The following is a 23166-nucleotide window of genomic DNA, read 5'->3' on the forward strand; positions in this document are numbered from 1 at the left end:
CAGCCTCGGTACCGAGTTCAGCATGACAAGAGCTGCAGGCTCTTGTGAGCCCATGGGGAGAACCATCGATTACCAGGATCTGCATTTGTTTTCAGGAAAAGCCCAGAAACTACACAAGAATTTGTCCAGTTTCAACGTTAGTCTAGTTTGGCCACCCAACTTCCATCACAGGTGCAGCCTTTACACCTGGAAGACAAGACCAGCCAGGTCTCAACCAGGGGGTGAACTTCACCTTTGAAGCTGGGAGACACAAGGCTACAGTTAGACCCCCTGTCAGTCTCTGAAACAAGATTGAGAATTGGGCCTCTGACAGTTCCACAGGGAGGGCCCAGGAAAAATGTGGGTAAAGAGGTGACGGGCGGCCTCTAGTGGCCACTGACGGCCAAGTTTCACAGCAGATCCCTGGGAGAAAAGGTACTTTGAACCTCCTGCAATACAACAGCTGTTATGAGAATATAAAATAAAGCAATCAGGAAGAAGAAAATGTCTGTAACTATATCTTCACTATTTTGCCAAAGAAAAACCTCAGATTAGTAGATAGTCGTCCTGAAATAAAAACAGTTTAGGCGGATTCTTTTGAGGATGTATTTATTAAGTTCTAAAACCTTGAATAACTTATTTTAAAAATTCAAACTGAAAAAACAACTAGGAAAACCAGAAATTTCAACAACTTTCAAAGAGAGCTGTGGGTGTCCTTTTTAGTTATTATTATTATTTTGCCAAAAGAAAGGCGAGCTAATATTTTAGAAAGCTTCAGCAACTGGTGAACTTCACCTTGGTCTCCACTTTATGTCTTTGACTCCATGAAAATGTCTTTTCAAAGCAGTATTATCTGCCCACGGAGAATTTAAACAGGAATCGTCGTCATTTTCTTCCAGTTTCTGGACACAAACGTGTTTTGCTCAGGGAGGCATTTCAGGAAAGTGTTCTGCAGAGCCCACGACCCACCTCCCTGCTCCCCACGTCCCCAGAAGCGGGACACCTCCAGACCCTAAGGCAGGCGGACACCGAGCGGGGCCCCCGCGGCCCTGGTGAGGCTGAAGTTCAGGAGGTGCCCTCACTACATCCTGCAGAGCCCCCCCCGCCCCCCGAGCTACCCCCGTGCCCAGAGTAAGGCCTGGGGGCGAGGGGGTGAACGCCCCAGGCGCCAGCTGGCCGAGAATCCCTGAGTCACACGGTACCTTGAGCTCCTCCTGTCTCCTGTGATAGAAGAGCATCAGCTGTTTCTGGTCCTCGCTGCTCATGATGGGTTCCCGCGCTGGAGCTCCCTGCCCCCTCTGAAAAGACGGGGGGACAGCAAATTGCGGACTGAGGCGTTCTTAGAAGGATGACCCAGGAAGTTACAGCTCACGCCTTACAATTGCCTTTGCCGACTGCTAAAGATAAACAGGTCATGCATTTCTGATCATCCGCAGTGAAGCATGAGGGGAGTTTCGTTCTGGCCCTGGGCCCTCACGGTGGAGGCTGGGTGGTGCCGTGTTGGTCCCAGCCATTCCCAAGTCAGCCACTGCAGGTCCAGCGAGGGAGAGGTAGAGATAATCGTGGGGGGGACCCTGTTGCCCCCAAACTAGAGAGAGATGATTTAGGAGAGAGCACGTAACAAAGCAGCCTGCAGGTATACGGCTCCACACGGAGTTCTTACGGGTCTCCAGCCCTCCGCCTCATTCACAGACCATCAGCACTTAGAAAAACTTGAGATCAGTGCTCTGGGCTGGATTTTTCATTTCAAGAAACATTTTTAGTTATGTGTAAGTCCCATTTTTAAAGTCGAAATGAACGCAGCATACTCTCCTTTCCCCCCCAGTTAAAACAAACTCCAGATACTGTCAATCGATCCATATTTCCTTCATGTTTTTGTTGCCCCATAAAGAGGACAGTTTGACTTTAAACCTGGACGGGCAGGATTAAAGTGTCTGCACAAGAGTTTAAATCTTTCAGATTTAATGTAAAGTTTTATCAGTTTGCAAGTAAGTAAAAAATAGTGACATGTTAAAGTACTTACCCGCTGAATCTTGACAATAATTTTGGTTTTTTCATTCTTTCCCACGTAGTCCGAAAGCTTCTTGGTTCGTCTTAGCTCCTTCGCTGCCCACCACAACTGTGCCTCTGATTCTGTGATGACACTGAGTGCTGCCTGGGTTCACAGTAAGAACCAGCTTTAACGTAGTCAGGACACGGCCAAGGGTGTGGCCCGGCCCTGGGGGCAGGGAGCCTGGCCAATGCCCCTCCCAGCATAGGAAGTGGGACAGGCTTCCAGCACCCTGCCCTCCCCTGCCCTCCCCCACCCCGGGCAGCACTAACGCCCCCTACTCAAAGCCCTCGCTCATTTCAGCACCTTCCCTGTTAGTTTCAACTCATGCCCTGACTCAGGTAACTTCTGGGAAGTGGCGGGTATCCGATCTCATTTGCACCCTCATCCATGATATAAGGTCCGTCTTAGATGAATTTTTAGGTTACTGCCAGGGAAGAATACGGGGATCCTGCTGGGTGTTTAAATACAAAAGCCTCTGACTTACGATGGGTCGATTTATGACTTTTTGACTATATGATGGTGTGAAAGTGATATGCATTCAGTAGAAACCATACTTTAAACTTTGACTTTTGATTTCTTCTCGGCCTAGTGTTGTAGAGTATGAGACCTTCTCGTGATGCCGGGCAGCGGCAGTAACTTGTGGTCGCCAGAGTAATCAACCGATACAACTGTCCGTACCAGACGACAGTTCTGTTTTTCACTTTCAGTACAGTATTCAATAAATCACACTATTATAAAATGGGCTTTGTGTTAGATGATTTTGCCCAACTGTTGGCTAATGTAAGTGTTCTGAGCACGTTTCAGGTGGGCTAGGCTAAGCTATGATATTTGGTAGGTTAAATGTATTAAATGCATTTTCAACTTATAATATTTTCAACTTACGCTGGGATTGTTGGGACATAACCCCATCATAAATTGAGGAAGAGCTGTATAGGTATAATGGGGCTGTTCGTTTGCTTCTGCATATCCTGCCTATTTAAGATGGCTCAGAGAAAAAGATACTGTGCCATAGGATAAGGAATGAAAAAATGAGAAATGAGAAAATGAGAAAAACAAAGGAAAGTGGAACATAAAGCTAAGAAAATAATAAGGAGCAAGAGGTAAGGCTAGGGGCTTCCCTGGTGGCACAGTGGTTAGGACTCCGCCTGCCAATGCAGGGGACACGGGTTCGAGCCCTGGTCCGGGAGGATCCCACATGCCACGGAGCAACTAAGCCTGTGTGCCACAACTACTGAGCCTGTGCTCTAGAGCCCGCGAACCGCAACTACTGAAGCCCACATGCCTAGAGCCCGTGCTCCACAACAAGAGAAACCACTGCAATGGGAAGCCCGTGCACCACGACAAAGAGTAGCCCCTGCTCGCCACAACTAGAGCAAGCCCACGTGCAGCAACGAAGACCCAACGCAGCCAAGAATGAATGAATGAATGAATGAATGAATGAATGTATTGGGGGAAAAAAAAAGAGATAAGGCTAGAACACAAAATTCCATGCAAAGGGACCAATACGTTTGGGTAGAAATAGGCACAAATTAGGGTTTTGGCTTCCCAGTGGTCAAAGAAAATGGGAATGTTTTCAGTTACTCCCTTGTCTCTTGCCACCCTTGTGTGTGGGGGCCAAGCCCTCAACCAGGAGCACGTCCTCGGGGTCCTCCCCTGAATTCACAACTCTGCTCTGAAGCCTAGTCTAGCAAAATGGAAAGCTGTGTATGAAGCAACAAACTACATCAGCAGAGAAAGGTCAAATCCGAGGGGCTTCTGCTCTTTGGGGGCTGGGGGAGGGAATGACCTCACCTGGAAGAAACCCCAAGAGCCACATACCTGACTCCCCGACAGATCTTCTTTATTTTCAAATTCCATCCGGATAGGATCGTATGGCGGCAACCCCATGGGATAAACGATCATCACTGCACCTCGAAGCTGGTCCAAGGCGTCCTTCACCATCTCCATGGTAACGCAGACATTGGCTTCCACGTGTTTCTGAAAGTGATTACAGGCATTGTTATTTATGATGAGGCTGATCAATTCAACAAATATCAATCAAGTTCTTGTACAAGACTCGTGCCAGATACTCCAGAGCAACAGAAAGAATCAGATGGTGCTCGGCTACCAAAGAGACTACAGTCTATTTCCGGGGCTGAGCCATGGCCACCATGACCTACGTTATAAAGCAGGATATGAGCGACACCAAGAGGGATAGAGTGCAGAGGACACTCTGAGGGGAGGAATCCAGGTCCAGCGGTACAGATGTGAGAGGGCATCAGGAAACAGGGCAGAGGGGACGGCACCTCAGGGAACAGAGTGCTTCAGCACAAGCAATGGCAAAGAAAAGCAAGTAACAGCCAGCAGCCCACGCAGCTCGGGGAAGGGAAGACATGGCTGGCCGGCCAGGCCGGAGCCTGTTTGGGGATGGCCGTGAACGCCAGGCTGAGGAGTTGGCATTGACAGTGAGGCGATGGGCAGCGAGTGGCCTCTCCGGGAAGAAGTGGTGACGCTGCGAGACTCATCTTGCAGTGGTTGTAGAATGGGCCCAGGCGGGGGCAGACCATGTAGCAGGCTCTGAAGAGTGCAGAGAAAGGGGTGACGTGATCGAGAGTGTATCTGGTCTCTGTCCCGTTCCTGGCGCAGAGCTTCAAAAATCCTTGGCATTTCCTGAGTGGTAGGGTTGTCATTATCCTAACCAGCCCTCTTTGACCAGACCTGGGCTCATGCCGACGAGGTGATCCATGTGAACCTGTGGATAGTTTGGGGAGGGGTGGCCGCCCCAGGAAGCCCAAGCTGGACTAGCAGGTTGGAGCTTTCAGACGCCCTCCCCGCGCCCCCATCATCACCACCTCTGGAGAAGGGGATCGGAGAGGAGCTCAGTCACGTGGCCACTGAGTTAACCAATCAGGTCCACACAATGAAACCCTGATAAAAATTCTGGACATTGAAGCTCAGTGGAGCCCCTGGATGGAGAGCACACGGAAGGTGTGTGCCCGGGAAGGTGAGTGCCCGGGGTCCACGGAGGAGGAGAGGCCGTGGAGGTTCTGCACCCCCTGCCCCTGGCTCTACCTTTGCTCTATGGGTCTCTCCCATCCGGCGGTTTCTGAGTTGTATGCTTTGTAACAAAACTTTGTAACAAAGCAGGAAATACACCAGTTGCACCGTGTTCAGTGAGTCATTCAAGCGAATTACTGAACCTGAAGCGGGGGTGGGTGGGAACCTCCAAATCTGCAGCCAAGTCAGACAGAGTGCAGGTCACCTGGTGCCTGAAGTCGGGCAAGTCTGGCTGGGGACCTCACCCTTTAGCTTGCGGGGTCCGTGCCAGCTCTGGGTAGTTGGTGTCAGAGCTGAGTTGCAGGACCCCCCAGCTGGTGTCTGAACACAAAGGCTATCAGGGGAGCCTTAAATAAAGTGGTGACCATGGAAATGAAAGGAGGGGTTGGATTTAAGATGTATCTTAAATCCATGGGAGTGGACGGTACAGGACCAGACTTAAGGCCTACGGGTGACAGAGAGGAAGTGACGAAGGTGACACTGAGCCTGGATAACCGAGCCAGCAGTGGCTCTTAGCAGAAATGGAAAGTCTGCAGGAAGTGCTTCCTCTTGGGTAAAGAACACAGGGCAGAGGAATCAATGAGTTCAGGTCTAGAAAACTGGAGTTTGAAGTGCTGGTTGGACTTTCAGATAGAACCTTCTAGAAACCAGCTGGAAACTCAGGTTGCAAGTAAAGGAGGATGCTGGGGTAGAGGACAGAGATTTGAGAGTTATCTGCGGAGAGTGGAACCTGTATTTGGCAGAGAGGATAAAATGCCGAGGAAAAAAGAACAGAAAGAAAAGAGAAGAGAGTCGGGGTAAAGTACTTTGAATAACACCAAATTTAAGAGGCAAGAGTCAGAGAAAACAGCCACCAGGAAGCCGGGAGGGAACCAGGATAGAGGAGGCTCATGTGTGTGGTCGAAAGACAGAGAGGGGTCCAGGAGTCAGACGGGAAAAGCCCCTGGATTTGCAGGAGGGGGGTCACTGCTGGCCCTGAGGAGGCCAGTTCTGTGGCAGAAGGAAACAGAGGCCAGGTTCTGAGAAACCCGGGGGGATCTGGCCCGAGGATCTGGGGGCCTCTCCTTCGGGAAAGCTCCTAGGGGTGGGAAGATGGGGGAGGCGAGTGTTGGGGGGGCAGGTGGAAGGTTAAGCTGCAGAGGATTGATTTCAGGCTAAGGAAAGAGGCCCGAGTGTGCTTACAGAGTAGATGCTGCCATAGGACGGGAGAGACTAAAGGCATTATGCCTCCTGGGTTTCTAGAAGGGGGGATGCAGACCAGCTGGAGTGGGGGGCGGCAGCGGAAGTGGGAGAGCCCAGGGGCAGGAGACACTGGCCAGAGTTTCGAGAGAAGAACGAGAGAGATGCAGGAAGAGACAGTTTGCAGGGGGGACGGAAACGCGAGGGCTTGTGCCAGACGGCCTCGACCTCACTGCCAAGGCAGGAGGCAGATCTGCCACGGAGGAGGTGAGAGGGCAGGAGCCCAAGGAGAGGAAGCGTCTGAGACAGGCTGGGAGAGGGCCAGCGGGCCCGCAGTCCCCATGAGGTCAGAGCTTGCTCAGCACAGGAGGTCAGGCCAGGAGCACAGGCCACGCAGAGACCCAGAGCCAGGAAGAGGCCACCTCGGGCCCCGCTGGGCTGGGAGGCAAGGTAGGGGAGAGGGGTTATCGGGAACCCTCGGCACGCTGACAAGGGGCTGGGGGGCAATGGAGGGGGCAGGGAAGGATGGATGATCCTGCACTAGGAGGGCGACATCAGGGCTCACACCTGAGACGGAACCGCTCTGGGTAACTGTGAGTTATAACCTGACCGAGCTGTAGGCGAGTGACACGGAAGGGAGATGAAAATCCTTGCTTCCGAGGAAATGCAGGAGTCCCGTGAGCTGGTACAACACGGATCATCAGCGTGGATGCGCAAGGCCGGGGGGACAGGGGGCCAGGCAGCACCCTTGGCCTGAAGCTGATGCACCCCAGGGAGGAAGGCAGAATGCCCTGGAGGCCCAGATTGAAACTCTCTAAACCTACGTTCTCATCTGTAAGGCAGAGGTAATATTCCTGCATTACCTACTCCCAGGGCGGCTTATGAAATTGTTTCCAAGTCATAAATCCCCATAAAATACATCAGGCCTTCCCATGAGGGGCACATGCCGTAGGGACGGTGTGAAGATCTACCGGATCCGGGGTCACCGGAGGGAAGCTGTCCCACTCAGAGGGCTCCACCCCCCACTACCAATATATGCAGAAAGGGGGCGCCACGGGGTCATTTTCTACAAAAACTCCAGTGTCAAGGGCGGCGATTCCCCACCAGATGCCATGGTTGGGTGACAGAGAAACTCACGGTGTGGCCTCAGGATGACAGAGATTCCCCGCTGTCCTGGTCTCCCACTCACAGCAGAGGGTGGGTCCCAGGAAGAGGGGTGGCATGGACACCATCGTCCCAGCCCAAGGAGCCCCAGTTTCGATATTCCACCATCTTCCACTCTCCCTCTGAGGAACCTGAGTGATGGAGGCGGAGTCCCAGGCCCAGGGCCAAGGGACTGGTCACAGTGGGGCTGCTGGGACCTGAACTCTTCCTTCCCTGCTTGCCCAGTGGGTGCTGACCCATAGGGCTAAGTGCCCCCCGCAGGGCAGGGTCTAGGGAGGCGAGAGCGACGCCAGCTGCATTTTGGAAGCAGCGTGGAAGGGCCCCGGGTGAGAAGTGAGGCCTGGCCACCCAGGAGCTCTGCAACTTTGGGCAAATCGCTGCAGCAAAGCGACTGGAGCCCCTGGGAAACCTCTCTCTCTCAACTATGACATGACTATATAAAAATACACACAGGCAAAGGGAGGAAGTGATACAAATGAATAGGAAGGATATCCACAGAAGAGCAGGGAGTGAAGGGGGCGGAGCAGGGTCCAGGCCACTGTTCTCCTAACGTGCTCGGAGATGTGTCCATTTGACTAGATGTTACTAGCTATTATCTATGCTTTTAAAAAAAGGTTCTGCAGTCAAATGCATTTTGCAAACGCTGGATCGAACCGAAGCCTTCCTTGTAGGCTTTCCCAGAGTCTTTCCTATATTAACAGGCAGAAGCACAGCCTTTCCTGAAGCACTTCAAGGACTAGTTAAGAGCTTGAAGAATTGGGGAAATGTTGGTTTGGAAATGACAGTTATGCCCAGTGCATCGAGAGGAACGGAAGAAAAAGCAGTTATCCAGTGAGAAGGCCTGCAGTGGCGGGTGGGAACAACTGGTATCAGCAACACATAAGGAAAAGCGACTGATAAAAACATTCAATTCGTGAAAAATCCTTCAATTATTCTCCTCCAGACTCACAGTATATGCATGTCAATGGTATGTTTCTCCTTCAGTGAAATACTTTTTGTGTCAATACTTAAGACAGTTACAAAAAGCTAATTCGTAATAAACACATGCTGGGTCAGTCAGGTATCTGTAGATCCAGCGTGTGGTTACAATGCTCGCATCTCCCCATTCCACTTTCATTAGTTCTTAAGGGATACAAACTACAACACGTAAAATAGACAAGCAATAAGGATTTACTCTATAGCACAGGAACTTATATTTAATATCCTGCAATAACCTAAAATAGAATATAATCGGAAAAAGCCACAACTGAATCACTACGCGGTGCACCTGACACTAACACAATATTGTAAATCAACTATACTTCAACTCAAAAAAAAAGTTAAGGAAACAAAATCATATATGCATCCATTCATATGTGAACCACATGTACATAAGCCAATGACCATTTCTGTCAGACCTGAAAGAACTGGGAGGATTGAGGACAACTGTCACAGTTATGAGAAGGAAAAGCTAGGGCTCACCCCAAACAGGCTTGTTTCCCCTGCCTCTGGAAGGAGGAAGGAAGGAGGGAGGGAGGGGGAGGGAGGGAGAGAGAAAAGAAAGAAAGAAAGAAAGAAAGAGAGAAAGAAAGAAAGAAAGAGAAAGAGAGAAAGAAAGAGAAAGAAAGAGAAAAGGAAAGAGAGAAAAGGAAAGAGAGAGGGAGAGGGAGGGAGGAAGAGAGAGAGAGAGAGAGAAAAGAAAGAGAGAGAAAGAAAGAGAAAGGAAGAGAAAGAGAGAGAAAGGAAGAAAAAGAAAGAAAAAGAAAGAAGGAAAGAGAGAAAAGGCCCTTGCCTCCGGAAGGAGGGAGGGAGAGAGAGAGAGAGAGAAAAGAAAGAAAGAGAAAGGAAGAAAAGAAAGAAAAAGAAAGAAAGAAAGAAAGAAAGAAAGAAAGAAAGAAAGAAAGAAAGAAAGAAAGAGAGAAAGAGAGAAAGAGAGAAAAGGAAAGAGAGAGGGAGAGGGAGGGAAGGAGGGAGGGAGGAAAGGAAAGGAAAGAAAGGCTTCATTTAAAAAGCTAACCTTAGATATTATTGCTTTGGCTTCTTCTATAGTCTTCTTTAAAACTTGCTTCATCTTTTCATTTGGAGCTATAAAAACAAAAAAGGGAAGGGGGAGAGAGACAGCCATCTTTAAAACTCTTCTTAAACATCTTAATCTCTTCTGTCTGAGTCAGGGAGGAAGTGAGATGAGAGAAAGTACAAGAATGGAATTCAGATGAGCGATACAGGAAAGCTGGCTGTAAGAAATTAGGTAAAAATCTTTCAAGCTTCATATTCTTAATAAATAACATAGCCATTGAAAATACCAGAAATATAAAAGTGTATTAAAATAAGAGTGATTAAGACAATCTTGGTTTAAAGATGAATAATGAACTGGTAAAAATAAACTGTTAACTGTTCTTACGAGTACCATTGTTTTTTTCATTGATGCAATTCCTCCTAAAAGCAAAAGGTCTCTCCAAATTGAGAATGGGTTTAGGTATGAAAAGATGTGGAAGACAACCAGCTATTTTCTAGGTTAAAATTCAAAAGAAATAATACTAGAAATTCCTATTATCTTCAATACTAAAAAAAAAATTTCTGAGCATGCAAAGGCCTTAAAGGGACACTTTATTTCTTTTGCTCCTAAATAGTGTTTTAACGGCATAGTAGATACTTAGGTGTTTGTTAACTGATCAATTATAGTCTTTTATTTTATCTTATTTTTTTTAAAGAATCCATGATAAACTTTATTTATTTATTTATTTGGCTGCATTGGGTCTTCGTTGCTGCGCGCGGGCTTTCTCTAGTTGCAGCGAGTTTGGTCTACTCTTCGTTGTGGTGCGTGGGCTTCTCATTGCAGTGGCTTCTCTTGTTGTAGAGCACGGGCTCTAGGCACGTGGGCTTCAGTAGTTGTGGCACATGGGCTCAGTAGTTGTGGCTCGCAGGCTGTAGAGCGCAGGCTTAGTAGTTGTGGTGCACGGGCTTAGTTGCTCCATGGCACGTGGGATCTTCCAGGATCAGGACTCGAACCCGTGTCCCCTGCATTGGCAGGCGGACTGGTAACCACTGTGTCACCAGGGAAGTCCCAATTATAGCCTTTTTTTGTTGTTGTTGTTGGGTTTTTTTTGCCATACGCGGGCCTCTTACTGTTGTGGCCTCTCCCGTTGCGGAGCACAGGCTCCGGACGCGCAGGCTCAGTGGCCATGGCTCACGGGCCCAGCCGCTCTGCGGCATGTGGGATCTTCCCGGACCGGGGCACGAACCCGTGTCCCCTGCATCGGCAGGCGGACTCTCAACCACTGCGCCACCAGGGAAGCCCCTATAGTCTTTTAAATGGAGGTTTTTATGCAGATTAAAAGGGATAAGAAGCTATGAAAATGGGTTATCATCCCTTTTTCCTTCCAATTCCACACAAACAACCATATACTAAAACAAGAGGAATTTCTTCAGTGTTCTGGTGTGTCCTAAGCTGCTTTGTACAAAAGAGAGACACGTCCTCAATTCGAGTGGAGATAGTTGGGCTGACATTTATTTCCTCCTTCCACACAGAATCTCTAAATAAACCCTGATCTGCAAACTATAACAAAACACACCCTTCAGTACATTATCAATGATTATCCCCTCAAACTATTAGGTCGAACCACATGAAAATGCCAATTTTCAATCACTTGTTGCCTACAAAAATGGTCATTTCTTATGGTTCATCTATCACATTTAAAAGCTAGCTGCAACTTACAGCAAGAAGACAGATGCCTTCTTTTCCACCTAATTCATTCTGGATTAGTGTTTTACAAGTAGTTATATGGTGCAGTATTTTATAAGTTTGTATATAAATACTGAGGTCAATTTTTTAACTTAAAGAACTGCTTTCGTACTTATTGCTATACTCAGGCATGCAGAGAGAAGAAAAATGCTGAATTACCTTGTCCATTCCTTCGTCCAATATCATCCTTTTTAAACACTGAACCCGCACTGGGGACACACTTTTCACCCCATTCATCCTTTAATTTCAAATCTTCAATCTGGTCATCAGTCAGTCCTTGCATATTGGGAGGGAGAAATACGCCATGTTCTGCTAATTCTTCCATTTCTTAAAAACAAGAGAAAGTTAGACAATATGTATGGTAGTCATCATCATAACACCTTACACCTCATTGGAATGTAAGCTCCCCAGTGGTTGGGGGTCTTGCCCATTGGCTATTTAACAAACACTTTGATGCCACGTGCTATGTGCCAGACCTGTCCTTGACCTCTGACAAATGCTCACCAATTTGTCCTAGGTCAACCGAAGCAGAGAGTCTGGGTGTTTACCCACCGTTCACAGGCTACAGGTTCTGTGCTCTAACCCTCTGTGCTACGTTATACTTCCCGGCACTCAGGAGGCACAAATTCAAATTCATTGACAGTCTGAATACGCATCCACATAGGGCGTTATGGTTTTCCAAGCGCGTTCACATAGCTTATCTCATTTAATTTAACCTTGAGAGGCAGGCCAGACCGTTATCAACATCCCCATCTTCCCTAATTCGCAGCTGTATCACCTGAGGCTTGCTCTGGTCACACTTCAACTACTGTATATAAAACTTTATATAAATACTTTATAAAGGATTTATGTACATCTGATCATTGGGGAGGGTATAAGGCAGCTCACGCCCTTCCACAGTGGCAGAGACAAGACCTTGACGTTCTAGTATCATGTTCGCTATTCAAATGCATGCTTTATATTTTTCCTGTTCCATATATATTCACCCCAAAACGAATCCACATTTCAACCTTGAAAAACTGTCTTTCTTTCTTTCTTCTCTTTCCTTCTCTCTCTCCCTTCTTTCTTTCCATGAAAGAGGTACGTGGAGCTAAGTCTTCCCATAGCACTGTGTGAAGACACCAGATGGCCTGTAATAATACAATACTATGGAACAAATGGTGGAACTTAATGGGCTATTTATGGGATACTTATTGTCTCTCTCCCCACCAGACTGTAAGTATCTGGGGGTCAAGGAGCTGGTCTCATTCATCCCTGTCTTCGGTGGGCATAGCACTGGGGCCTGCCTGAACCATGGCTGATAACAAGGACTGTAGACTAAATGAACGGGTTGTTGTTTTTTTTTGGCCATGCCCCATGACATGTAGGATCTTAGTTCCCCAACCAGGGATCGAACCCGCGCCCCCTGCAGTGGAAGCGCAGAATCTTAACTACTGGACCACCATGGAAGTCCCAAATGAATGGGTTTTAAGTTCACTAACATGCCTGAACAATCAGCACCACATTTCAATGGATAATTTCATAGAAAAAGAAGTTGAGGCCCTTTTCTCCCCAAATGCTTTCATTTTAAAATAACACTTAATCGAGCTTGTTTTGGAGTCAGTAAATTTTACTAAGACACTATACGTATGACCCATAAAGGTAGAAACCATGACCCTTAAGGAGTTCTCCATGGTACAAAAATCACGTGGTATAATTACAGACACAATCACACCCTGGACCACACCTGGAGTAGCATCCTGTCAAGTACTGCGCTGCGTAATGTGGCAGTTACTAGCTGCACGTGGCTACTTGGATTTAAGTTGAAATGCAGTGAAATAAAAAACGCACTTTCTTGGTGGTGCTCAACGGCCCCCTGTGCTTAGTGGATACCTTACTGGACAGCACAACCTGGGAACATTTTCCATCGCGGTGGAAAGCTCCCTTGGACGGCACTGCTCCAGAGTGTCGAGGGGACGGTGACCAAAACACTGTAACAGGAGAATCAGGCTTTGCTTCCTGGAGAAGGGAACACCAAGAGAGGCAAGAACACCGAGGCTCTCTCACTGTTTCTCACCTCTGAAGGCCATCCCAAAGCGCGGGGGCGGGGGGGGGGGCTCACCACCGGAAACTGCGCTACCTCCGAAGTCTCAAAATAGGAAATTCACTTGTAAAAAAATGGCCCAGTGGGGCTTCCCTGGTGGCGCAGTGGTTGAGAGTCCGCCTGCCGATGCAGGGGACGCGGGTTCGTGCCCCGGTCCGGGAGGGTCCCAGGTGCCGCAGAGCGGCTGGGCCCGTGAGCCATGACCGCTGAGACTGTGCTCCGCAGCGGGAGAGGCCACAACAGTGAAAGGCCCGCGTACCGCAAAAAAAAAATTAAATTAAAAAAAAAATTTTTAAAAGAGCCCAGTGGTCGTGCCACCTCTCACACTTGTTGAAATCCACTACACCGGCTCTTGGGCCCAAGCTTCCGGCTCCCTCCTGTGCCTCTTGCCTCCTCGGTACAGGGTCTATTTCGGTTTGCTCACAGCGCCCCATTCCCGGCTCCCAGACCCTGGGGTGCGCCCTCCCCGCCGGCTCCGGGAGCCTCTCCTCGCGGTCCACCAGCTCTTGAAGCATCTCTGGCGAGCCCCGCTGTCCCATTTCAAGCCCGGCTGCCGCATATCTTTGCAAATCTTCACAAACTTGACCCTCGGCCCAAGCCTGCCCGAGAAAGTGTCCCGCCCAACTTCGTCCCAGATGGCCCGGTTTCTTCTTCCCTTCCGGGGCCCTCGCGGTCCGGGCCCCCACCCCAACCCAGCCGGCAAACTCGCCGCGCCGCCGGGCCGCACCTGAGCAGACGCGCTGCACCTTGAGCCGCGCGTTGTAGACCCGGGCCACCTGCACCGTGAGCTCCTCCAGCTCCGTGCTCCCCGGCGCCTGCAGCAGGAACTGGCTCTCGTCGCCCCGCTTCACGTGCAGCAGAACCATGGTGGCTCCGGAGGTCCCGCCGAGGCGGCGAGAAGGCCTGGGATGAGCGGCGAACAGCGACGACCGACCGACTAACTGCCGCTGGGGGGCTCCGGGGCTCGCGCTGCTGGGGGAACGGCACTCGCTCCCGGAAGTGGCTGTTGCCAGGAGCAACAAAGAAACTGTCTGAGGGCCGGCGCTCAAGGTCAGACCCCGAGGCTGCGGAAGCTATGGTGCGCGGAGACCCCGCCCTCCACTCCTGGGAGCAGGTGCTGCCGAGCAACGATCCACGCAGTCCGGGAGGGCCTCCGGGGCCCGTCCGCACCCGCCGAGCCGTATTCGCCGAGCCCTGCTCCCGGAAGTGGCGTCGGGGCAACCCTCAAACAGACCAGCCGGCGGAGTGGAGCGCTGGCCGCCCAGTCGGCTCGCCTGGGGCCCAAGATTCCACCCAGGGAGATGGGTGGGTGGGAAAGAGGTTGCTAGGTCGGGAATGGGTGGGGTGGTGCGAACCCACAGGTGCCCAGCCCCGCAGCAGTCTCCCCACCGCAGCTCCGAGCCTCGGTAGCATTTCCGCCGCCCCCAGTCTCCACTTCCGGAAACTCCTCCAGCTGCTTCGGGTCTGGATCGCTCAGAAGAGGCTGTTTCGGATCGCTGATCCCCGGTGTCTGCTGCCCCTGCTCCGGTTTTCAGCACTGAAGGGTCGGGGAAAGTGTCCGTACTCCTTCGTGGGGGCTGATTCGGATTCGCATCTCTAGAGTGGCTCGAGCGGCTGCTGCCGTAGCGACCCTCCCCAAACTATCCAGCAACTCACTGCCCAACAAATTCTTACTAAAGGCAATCGGGTTCGGTGGTTTCTTCCGGGCGCCGGTGACAGGGAGGCAGATTCAGGGTCACTGCTCTCATGGAGCTTATATTCAGTGTAAGTCACAAAGAGAAAACAAAAATAAACGGATAAGGCAAATTCAAATAGATATAAAAACAGAACAGGTTGACTGGCTTTTTAGATTGGATGGTCAAGGAATGCCTTAAGCCTTCAGGCATTCCTTGGGTGACATTTGTACTGAGGCCTTGACAACGAGGCGCTAGCAAAGCTAAAATAGTGCAAGGCCCCGACCCCTGGTTATCTCCTTGGAAGGGCCATTGCCAAATGCAAATTGAATATTACAAGCAGCTGCCACTTTGTGTACCTGAAACTTCGCCTCCCTCCATTGAAACCCTTAAATTCCGGGGCAGAGTGGAGAAAGTGTGTGACTGTAGGCCTTGGAAATGCCCAAAGCCAATCCAGAGCCTCATGTGAAGACCATTAGACTGACACTGGATAGAAGCGGGATGGCGCCCAGGGAGAGATGTGTTTTCATCTCTAGTACTGTTGCGGCAGGGTTCACCCAAGCCCTGGAACATGCAGTACTGGTCAGGTTGGCAAACGTCTCTCTTACCCAGAGGAAGAAAGTGGCCTACTGTGGTCTCTTAGCTCCTGACTGCTGGCTGTAAGATCATACCCCTATTTCTCCTGAATCCAACTGCGTATCCATCAAGCCAACTCCTGCTTAAAAACTTGGTTTATAGTATAGCCTTCTAGGTAGAGAGAACCATTTATCCACACACTCATGTACTACAGGGTCTCTGGGTATAATTTTTAATAATATAATATGAATGAAAAGTATAGAAAACCCATGTTTGTACTGGCCACTCAGTTTTGTTTAAATATGTAGTTATCAACTACATATCTGGTGGAAAATCTGCCAGACTGTCACAGATCGAGCCCTTGCACCATCTTTAATCTTTGTCAGCACTGATATTTGCCTTTGTAGTCCTCTTAACTTTACTTTTTTTTTTTATAAAGAATTGCTGTTTATATAAACACTGTTATAAAGAACAAAACAAACTCAGAAAAAAGTGATCAGGGTATTACTTCTCACCAATAAGGCAACTAATGCCCTAGTATCTCAAAATCCTTTACAAACTTTACTCTTTCGTTGCATTCCTTTCAGTGTTCTCTTTAGGTCTTTTTCTTCTCATACAGGCCATGTCTTACAAATTCTGTGCGTAGCTTTTTCTCAGTGTGGTTCTTTTTTTTTTTAATATAAATTTACTTACTTATTTTTGGCTGCATTGGGTCTTCGTTGCTGCACACAGGCTTTCTCTAGTTGCGGTGAGTGGGGGCTACTCTTCATTGAGGGGCGTGGGCTTCTCATTGCAGTGGCTTCTCTTGCTGTGGAGCATGGGCTCTAGGTGCACAGGCTTTGGTAGTTGTGGCTCGTGGGCTCAGTAGTTGTGGCTCGTGGGCTCCAGAGCGCAAGCTCCAGAGTGTAGGCTCAGTTGTGGTGCACAGGCTTTGTTGCTCTGCGGCATGTGGGATCTTCCTGGGTCAGGGCTCGAGCCCGTGTCCCCTGCATTGGCAGGTGGCTTCTTAACCACCATGCCACCAGGGAAGCCCTCTCAGTGTGGTTTAAGTGATCATAAATCATGCCAAAGCCTGTTGTCTTGTACCACCCAAGTGGGTTCTGAATTTGAAGACAGAGATGACATCTGGGTGGTCTTGTGTACTTTAGCTTATTGTCTCAATATTTTAGGTACTGTTGCCTTTCTAGGGTAAAGGGCATTTTATGATCATTTGTATCTGCTGAAGCACTGCATTAGTGATGAACACTCTGGTACAGATAACTAATGGGGCATTCATGATGGCTGCTAGATATCAGGCAGCCAGGGAGGAAAAGAGCACATTTTTACTGTATTGAAAAAAAAATTGTTTTAATACCATTAACACACATATGTATCCCTAAAGAATTGAGAATATTGTTTTGTATGTTTTAAATTTTATGTAACTAATGTCATACTGTATTATTTTGTACCTTGCTTTATGGCTCCATAATGAGATTTACTAATATTTCATTCACTTCACCACTGTATAGTATTCCACTAGGAATATGTCACTCTATTCCCCTCTTGATGGCTAGTTTCTTTCTAGTTTTCACCATTACAAACGATGCACATCCCGCTCCAACATGTCCTAGAGTTTCTCTCCAAGTCTAATTGGTTGTGACAGAATACAAGAACTTTACTGGATGTTGCTAAATTGTTCTCCAGAACTGATGTGCCAGTTTGCCCTCTCGCCAACAGTGTATGAGTTCCCATATTTCCACATGTTCGTGAAATCTTGATGTGCTCAGACTTACTTTTCTAACATTAATAAATTGGCATTTTGATTTATACATGAGTTTGTGAGTTTGGTTTTCCTGTGTCAGTCACTCATGCTGTAAATGTGGACCTGCGGGGCTCAGGATCTGGCTATGGATCATGTGGAGAGGCTGAAAAGATAAGCTACAGACAGGGAGATATATGTGCAAACCACATATCCAACAGAGGTGGAGTATCTAGCATACAAAAAGGACCCTCAAAACATGATAGTAATAAAGCAATCTATTTAGAAAATGCACAAAAGACACAAATAGATAGTTCACTAAAGAAGATGTTAGATGGCAAATATCGCATGAAAATATGTTCACTACCATTAGCTATTAGGGAAACACAAAGCCACAATGAAATATTTACTACCAAAATGGCTAAAGTAAAAAATAGTAACAACAGCAAATGCAGGCAAGGATGAGGAGAAACTGGATTACTCATAAATTGCCGATGGGAATGTTAAATGGTACAGTCATTCTGGAAGACAATTTGGCAGTTTTAAAAAATCCAAGCATGCAACCACCCTACGACCCAGCAATTGCACTCCTGGGCATTTATCCCAGAGAAATGAAAACTTATGTGCACATAAAAACCTGAGATGAATGTTCATAGCAGCTTCATTTATAATAGCCCCAAACTGGAACAACCCAGATGTCCTTCAATGGGTGGGCAAATGGTTAACCCAATTGTGGTACATCCATACCGTGGAATACTATTGATACACAGCAATAAAAAGAAACAAACTACTGATACATGCAATCCAGATGAATCTCCAGAGAATTATGCCGAGTAAAAAAAGTCAATCCCAAACGGTTACACAGGATTCCATTTACGTAACACTCTTGAAGTGGCAAAATTGTAGAAATGGAGAATAGGTTAGTGGTTGCCAGAAGTTAAGGACACAGGAAAGGGGCATGGGATGGGAGGGAAGCGGGAAAAGGGCAACATGAAGGATCTTTGTGGTGATGGGAAGGTCTTGTGTCAGTGTGAATGTCCTGGTTGTAGTATTGTACTATAGTTTTGCAAAATGTTGCCACTGAAGGAAACTGGGTAAAAGGTAGTTTCCCAGTTTTGGGAAACTGGGATCTCTCCGTATTATTTCTTATAACTGCATACAAATTTACCTTAAAATAAAAAGGTTTTACAAAGCCTATTATTCTGTATCTGTAACTTCTTAATCAGAGGTTAATGAACATAACTGAACGATTTAAGAATCAAGGTTATTGTTTTAATGGCAATCTGAAAAAAGGCAATGCTCACAGGAACTACTGGCCTCGGTCTCTTACTTTGGGTCTCTTCTTTCGCCTGGCTCCCCGTGTGCCTGTTTCCCTTCTGCGCCTCCCCTTGACCCCCCCAGGCTGTTTCTCTTGCTCTGGGTTAGAAAACCATCATTCATGCTTCACGTGTTATTTTCGAGCCAACAAGATTTTGCATGAGGGCCTCTCCTGCAGAATAAGTGCATGGCTTCTTAATGGTGATTAGTAATCTCAGAATAGCTTTCTTCTTACTTTTAGCCGACATATTACATAGAGAAGTGAAATGGATGAAAATAAGATCTTGAATTAAAATACCCGATTATACAACAAGAATTAATCCCCAAATGTCACCGAACCCGTATATATAAAGTTCAAGGAAAATAGCGAGAAAAATTCCTCCCTTTTGAGCAAAGTAGTCAATATGGTAAAGACAGGTATATTTATTTCATATGAGAGCACATTTCACTGGATATGTACAGAGGTTTACATACCACTGACTTTAATACTGTACTTCTATAAAGTATATAGTTATAAATACTGTATGCCACATAAGCAATAAAATTCTTACATATAAACAGCAATCTACTATAGAGAATGAAGAATTCACAAAGAGATCCTTAGTGTCTAGCTTCTGCTCTGCTTTTAACAGAACTGGTAAATATTTTAATAATACACAGAATAGTGGCTAGTTATTTGCAGCAGACCTTCAACTTTCATAACTTTGTGTACTTTTTCAGCAACTTGCCAAGTAGAATTTCCTGATAAAGGCTGAGCTGCTACATGATATGTATATTTTAGACAGTAGTTTATATTCAATAGGAAACATTGCTCACAGAACTGCAATCTGCACTAGTGAAGTTTATGATGAATTATTTTGCTAATGGGGAGCAAATATTGAATACCATATATACTAATCACATAGATGTTAAAGCCACAGTTTCAACAAGTTAATTCAAATTTTGAAGCACACTGCCTATAGTAATACTGCTGTTTAAAATATACTACTGCTGAAATGATTAGAACCCCCCCCCCCCGCAAAAAGCACAATATAAAACTCACGAGTTATTTCTAACAGCAAATCCTGGCTGTTAATAGAGAGAGGGTTACTTTTATAAACATAGTATTCTGATAACATTTGAGTATTTAGAAAAGTGCTTTTTTCCTAACAGTTGCTTTATGCGGTTAAGTGCAATGCAGTTTGCTGTGCTTTTACATGTTACATACTCTTAGCCAGAAACTCTTTTTTCTGATGTTCCGCTAATGCACATCTTTAAAGGTTAAATGCAGACAACGGAATTTAGGTCGACATATACAACTCTTTGTATAAAACGAACGTTAATATAATGGGTAAAGGTAATCTTAAACTGACAACATAACAACTATTGCTCGAGGAGTTTTCTGATTAGGATACTCAATGGTATCAAAATACTACATTCCGTATACATTCTGTGTACGTCTTCATAAAATTAAAGCAGGATCAGCTGCATATTGGCAGTGCAGGAGACGAAATCCACAGCTAACTGGAGGTGTGGCCTCTACAAACGTAAAGCAGCATCACAGACGTGTCGTGTAGTTCGTGAGAGGGAGAGAACACACACAGAGTAGATCCCAGTTCCGCCCCGGGCGGCGCCTGTGGCCCGCTCGCCACTTCCAGGGCGGAGGCGGCCAGAGAAGCGCGCGGGGGCCGTGGGCAGCGGACGCCTTCGCGTACGTTGAGCTCTAACGCTTTTCACTGAGCTTGGTGGCACGTGCTTTCCCGACTTTCTGGGCCAGCGTGTTTTGAAAGGGCCGGGGGTGTCGGTCCACGTGACCGACTGTAACCACACACTACGCCGCTTCCGGCTGCAAGAAGCTCCTCCCCCGGAAAAGTTGGCGGACGTGCTGCAGTGGCACGTAACAAGGGTGTGCGCGGTGTGCGTGTCAGACGGGGGTGGGTGTGGAACGGTGGTCGATTCTGGTTCCCTAGTGAGATCATTCTAGTTTTGGAAAGAAAAGTAATGAAATGTCCAAATTTCATTTTCAGCCATCCTTTAGATAATGAAATATTGAAAGAAGAACTATGTTCGAATTTTTACGTAAAAATTTGCTCTGCTTTAGAATTTAAATTATGTATTTTACAAATATGTAAGTGTATATATTTGTGTGCGCGCGTGTGTGTGTATACACGTATTTTTTTTTTCTTTAAGCAAGGTCCTTCTAAATTCTGTTTCAGTATAAGTTTGACAGCTCTTTGGTAAATACTTATAAATACCAATTTTTAACAAGTACGAAAGGGGCTGGCAGTAATGTCAGCTGGAAGTTGTTTGGGCTTTTTGAGATTCTGTAAAGGAGACTGACAAAGAATTGCTGAAAAAGGACTATTTCCTAAAGTAGTTTCAAGCACTTTTTATGGCTTCTACTCTCTCGTATTTATCCAAACAGAAACACACCAAAATTCCAGTTAATAATGAGAAAGATTTTTCCTTATTTCCAATATACACATATTCCAACTTTGTACACATTAAATAGTGGTATTTCATGACAACATCAGTGCACTTAACAATTACTTATTGCACATAATGAATAACGAATGCCCAATTCTTTTGGCTCTAGTCTGCCAAAACTATAAGAACAACTGCTTTCTACTGTATAACATTTATCTTTCTGTAAAGTCTAGCGTGGGTGATGCCTTAGAGGCCAAGGCTGTGAAAGGGTCTGCTGGAGGGGTGGTGCCAGGTGGGAGGAGAGGGACAGGAGGCGGAGGTGGTCTTCTTGCTGGCAACACACAGAAAGAGACACTGGTACCTTTATTCCAGTCATCACTGAAGGTCACCTTGGAGCCAGAAGACGAACTCGGCTGATCACCCAGTAGGTCTGGACAAGTGGGCCTTGACTTTCCTGTCACACCAAAGTCCTCTTCTTCCTCGAAGGTTACCCATCCTTTTGGGTTGCTGCTTTTTAGTTTAGGTGGGCCCTGCGGACCAAAACTGTCCTCAAAGCCATCCAGTGAAGATGAAGGCTTGCTACTGTTCTGTCTGAGAGGCTGCAGAGAAGGAAAAGGACTCTGAGCAACGGGCTCTTCTTCGGAGAACCACAAAGCGGCCTCTGATTCTTGAGATTCAGCTCTAAAGGGGTTTCTGGGAGCGGCAGTCCTGTCGGTGAAAGGATTTGTGCTGCTCGAGCTCTCAGTGAATGGGTTTGGAGAACATCGCGTGTTTTCCTGGGATTTACTCCGGGCTGGAATTGGAGGTATTGTCGGCATGCGGCTTACAGAACTCAAAGTATTCGTGTTACTTGGGGTTGCAGAAGGCAATGGAATCAACCCCTTTGGGTTTGGGGTTTGAACAGATGGCTGAGCCTTTGATACAGCAAGCAGGTTCAATGACAGGTCTTCAAATGGGTCAGTCTTTAATGGCGAGTCCAGTCTGATGGCGGAGACCCCGTTTGTTTTTACCTAGAGAGAGAGCACTGAATAATCAACCAAAAAGCAATATATTTACTTTGAATACCCCCTATTCTTCCTGTCTCAATTATTCTTCATTTTCGGGGGGGGGGGAAGTATACAAATTTAGAAAATAAAAAGCAGCTTTGTGTGGCTTGTTACTCTGGTGGTTTAAGTAAGATAACACAGCTAAAATATGATTTTTTAAAAACTCCCTACTAAATAAATAAGTCCTTTCATTAAACAGAGCTTATTTTATCCATGCAAGTATTGATATGGTAAAATGGAGAACTGTACAGAATTAGCAGATGAGTTTTGCTCATGCCCAGTTCTATCAGATGTTCACACAAACTGAAGAAATTCATCTTTAGAACTTATGCGAAATCTCTATATATAAACTTCCAGCACCCATCTATGATGATGATGTGGTTTCACTGTTCTTTTAAATATATTTTCATTGAGATTTAAATATGGAAATTCAAGTTTATGGATGAAAATTAATTTTATTAGTATATTTGTATTCACCAGCTGAAAACAACACATCTTTTCCTTTTCTACTTGGATAAATAAATTTCCAAAGCATCCTTTGCTTTTTAATGTAAGTTCTCCTTTGCAGGATAAACTCTGTGAGTAACGTGACAGTATTCCTTAATTGACCTTCCTTCATCTTGTAAAAATGTTCCAAAACGGATACATTTGTTAACAATCAAATGCAATGATTGTTTAAAATGGGGTGGTGGGAGGAGTCCCATTTTCTATTTGGTATATTAATTCTTAAACCAAAATGAAGCTGTGCCCAGAGGGTGCACAGTCCTCTCTACGTGACAGAGTTGGCTGCGAACTGTTACTGGCAAGAGGAGGGGTCGGAATTACTTCACAGTCATGAAAAATCTGCCCTGGGTGCCTACTTCACAAAGAAGCCGGCTGCAGTGGAGCATGGCTGTGGGACTGAGCACGGCCAACTTCCTCTACGGGTAACAGAACTGGGGGCCTGGCCTTATGAGAAACTTGGCTCATCAGGAACTTCATTTTAATAATTTTTAAAAACCTACATAATTATTAAAACTAGGTAGATGACTTGGATATTTATGCCAAATTAAAGGTAAGAAAACAAACCTTTGGGCTGAAAAGGACAGGGGAGGGAGAATTTTAGCTCAAGACTTGCAACATAACAAAACAGAGCATGACCCAAAATGAATTTAGATCGTTGTTAAAGCAAATAACTAAACATTCATGAAATACG

At 46.7% G+C, this 23166-nt stretch overlaps 2 protein-coding genes across 5 annotated transcripts in view; both read right to left on the bottom strand.

Annotated features, from left to right (window-relative positions):
* Positions 1-558: 558 nt before the first annotated feature.
* On the bottom strand, positions 559-14211 carry LOC309807022 (cilia- and flagella-associated protein 298). 2 transcript variants are annotated; one of them, XM_082626199.1, is made up of 7 exons: positions 13943-14211; positions 11292-11459; positions 9408-9475; positions 3851-4009; positions 2003-2134; positions 1182-1277; positions 559-881 (listed from the first exon to the last, which is right to left on the bottom strand). In XM_082626199.1, exons 1-7 carry the CDS (start codon positions 14079-14081, stop codon positions 771-773), a joined length of 873 nt encoding a protein of 290 aa, XP_082482325.1. In that variant the 5' UTR covers positions 14082-14211; the 3' UTR covers positions 559-770. The 2 variants fall into 2 exon arrangements, with proteins under 2 accessions (XP_082482325.1, XP_082482326.1); XM_082626200.1 differs by lacking the exons at positions 559-881; positions 1182-1277 and adding an exon at positions 1289-1553.
* Positions 14212-18937: 4726 nt separating this feature from the next.
* Positions 18938-23166, bottom strand: part of SYNJ1 (synaptojanin 1) — a gene marked incomplete at its 5' end in the record, with an annotated part of 88818 nt that continues 84589 nt past the window's right edge. For all 3 annotated transcript variants that reach the window (XM_082624812.1, XM_082624811.1, XM_082624810.1), the window contains one exon: positions 18938-21935. In XM_082624812.1, the coding sequence (XP_082480938.1) occupies positions 21138-21935 (798 nt within the window). In that variant the 3' untranslated portion in view covers positions 18938-21137. The remainder of the gene's footprint in view (positions 21936-23166) is intronic.

This window comes from Mesoplodon mirus (assembly GCF_964341445.2).
Source record: "Mesoplodon mirus genome assembly, chromosome: 6".
Classification (NCBI taxonomy): Eukaryota; Metazoa; Chordata; class Mammalia; order Artiodactyla; family Ziphiidae; genus Mesoplodon; species Mesoplodon mirus.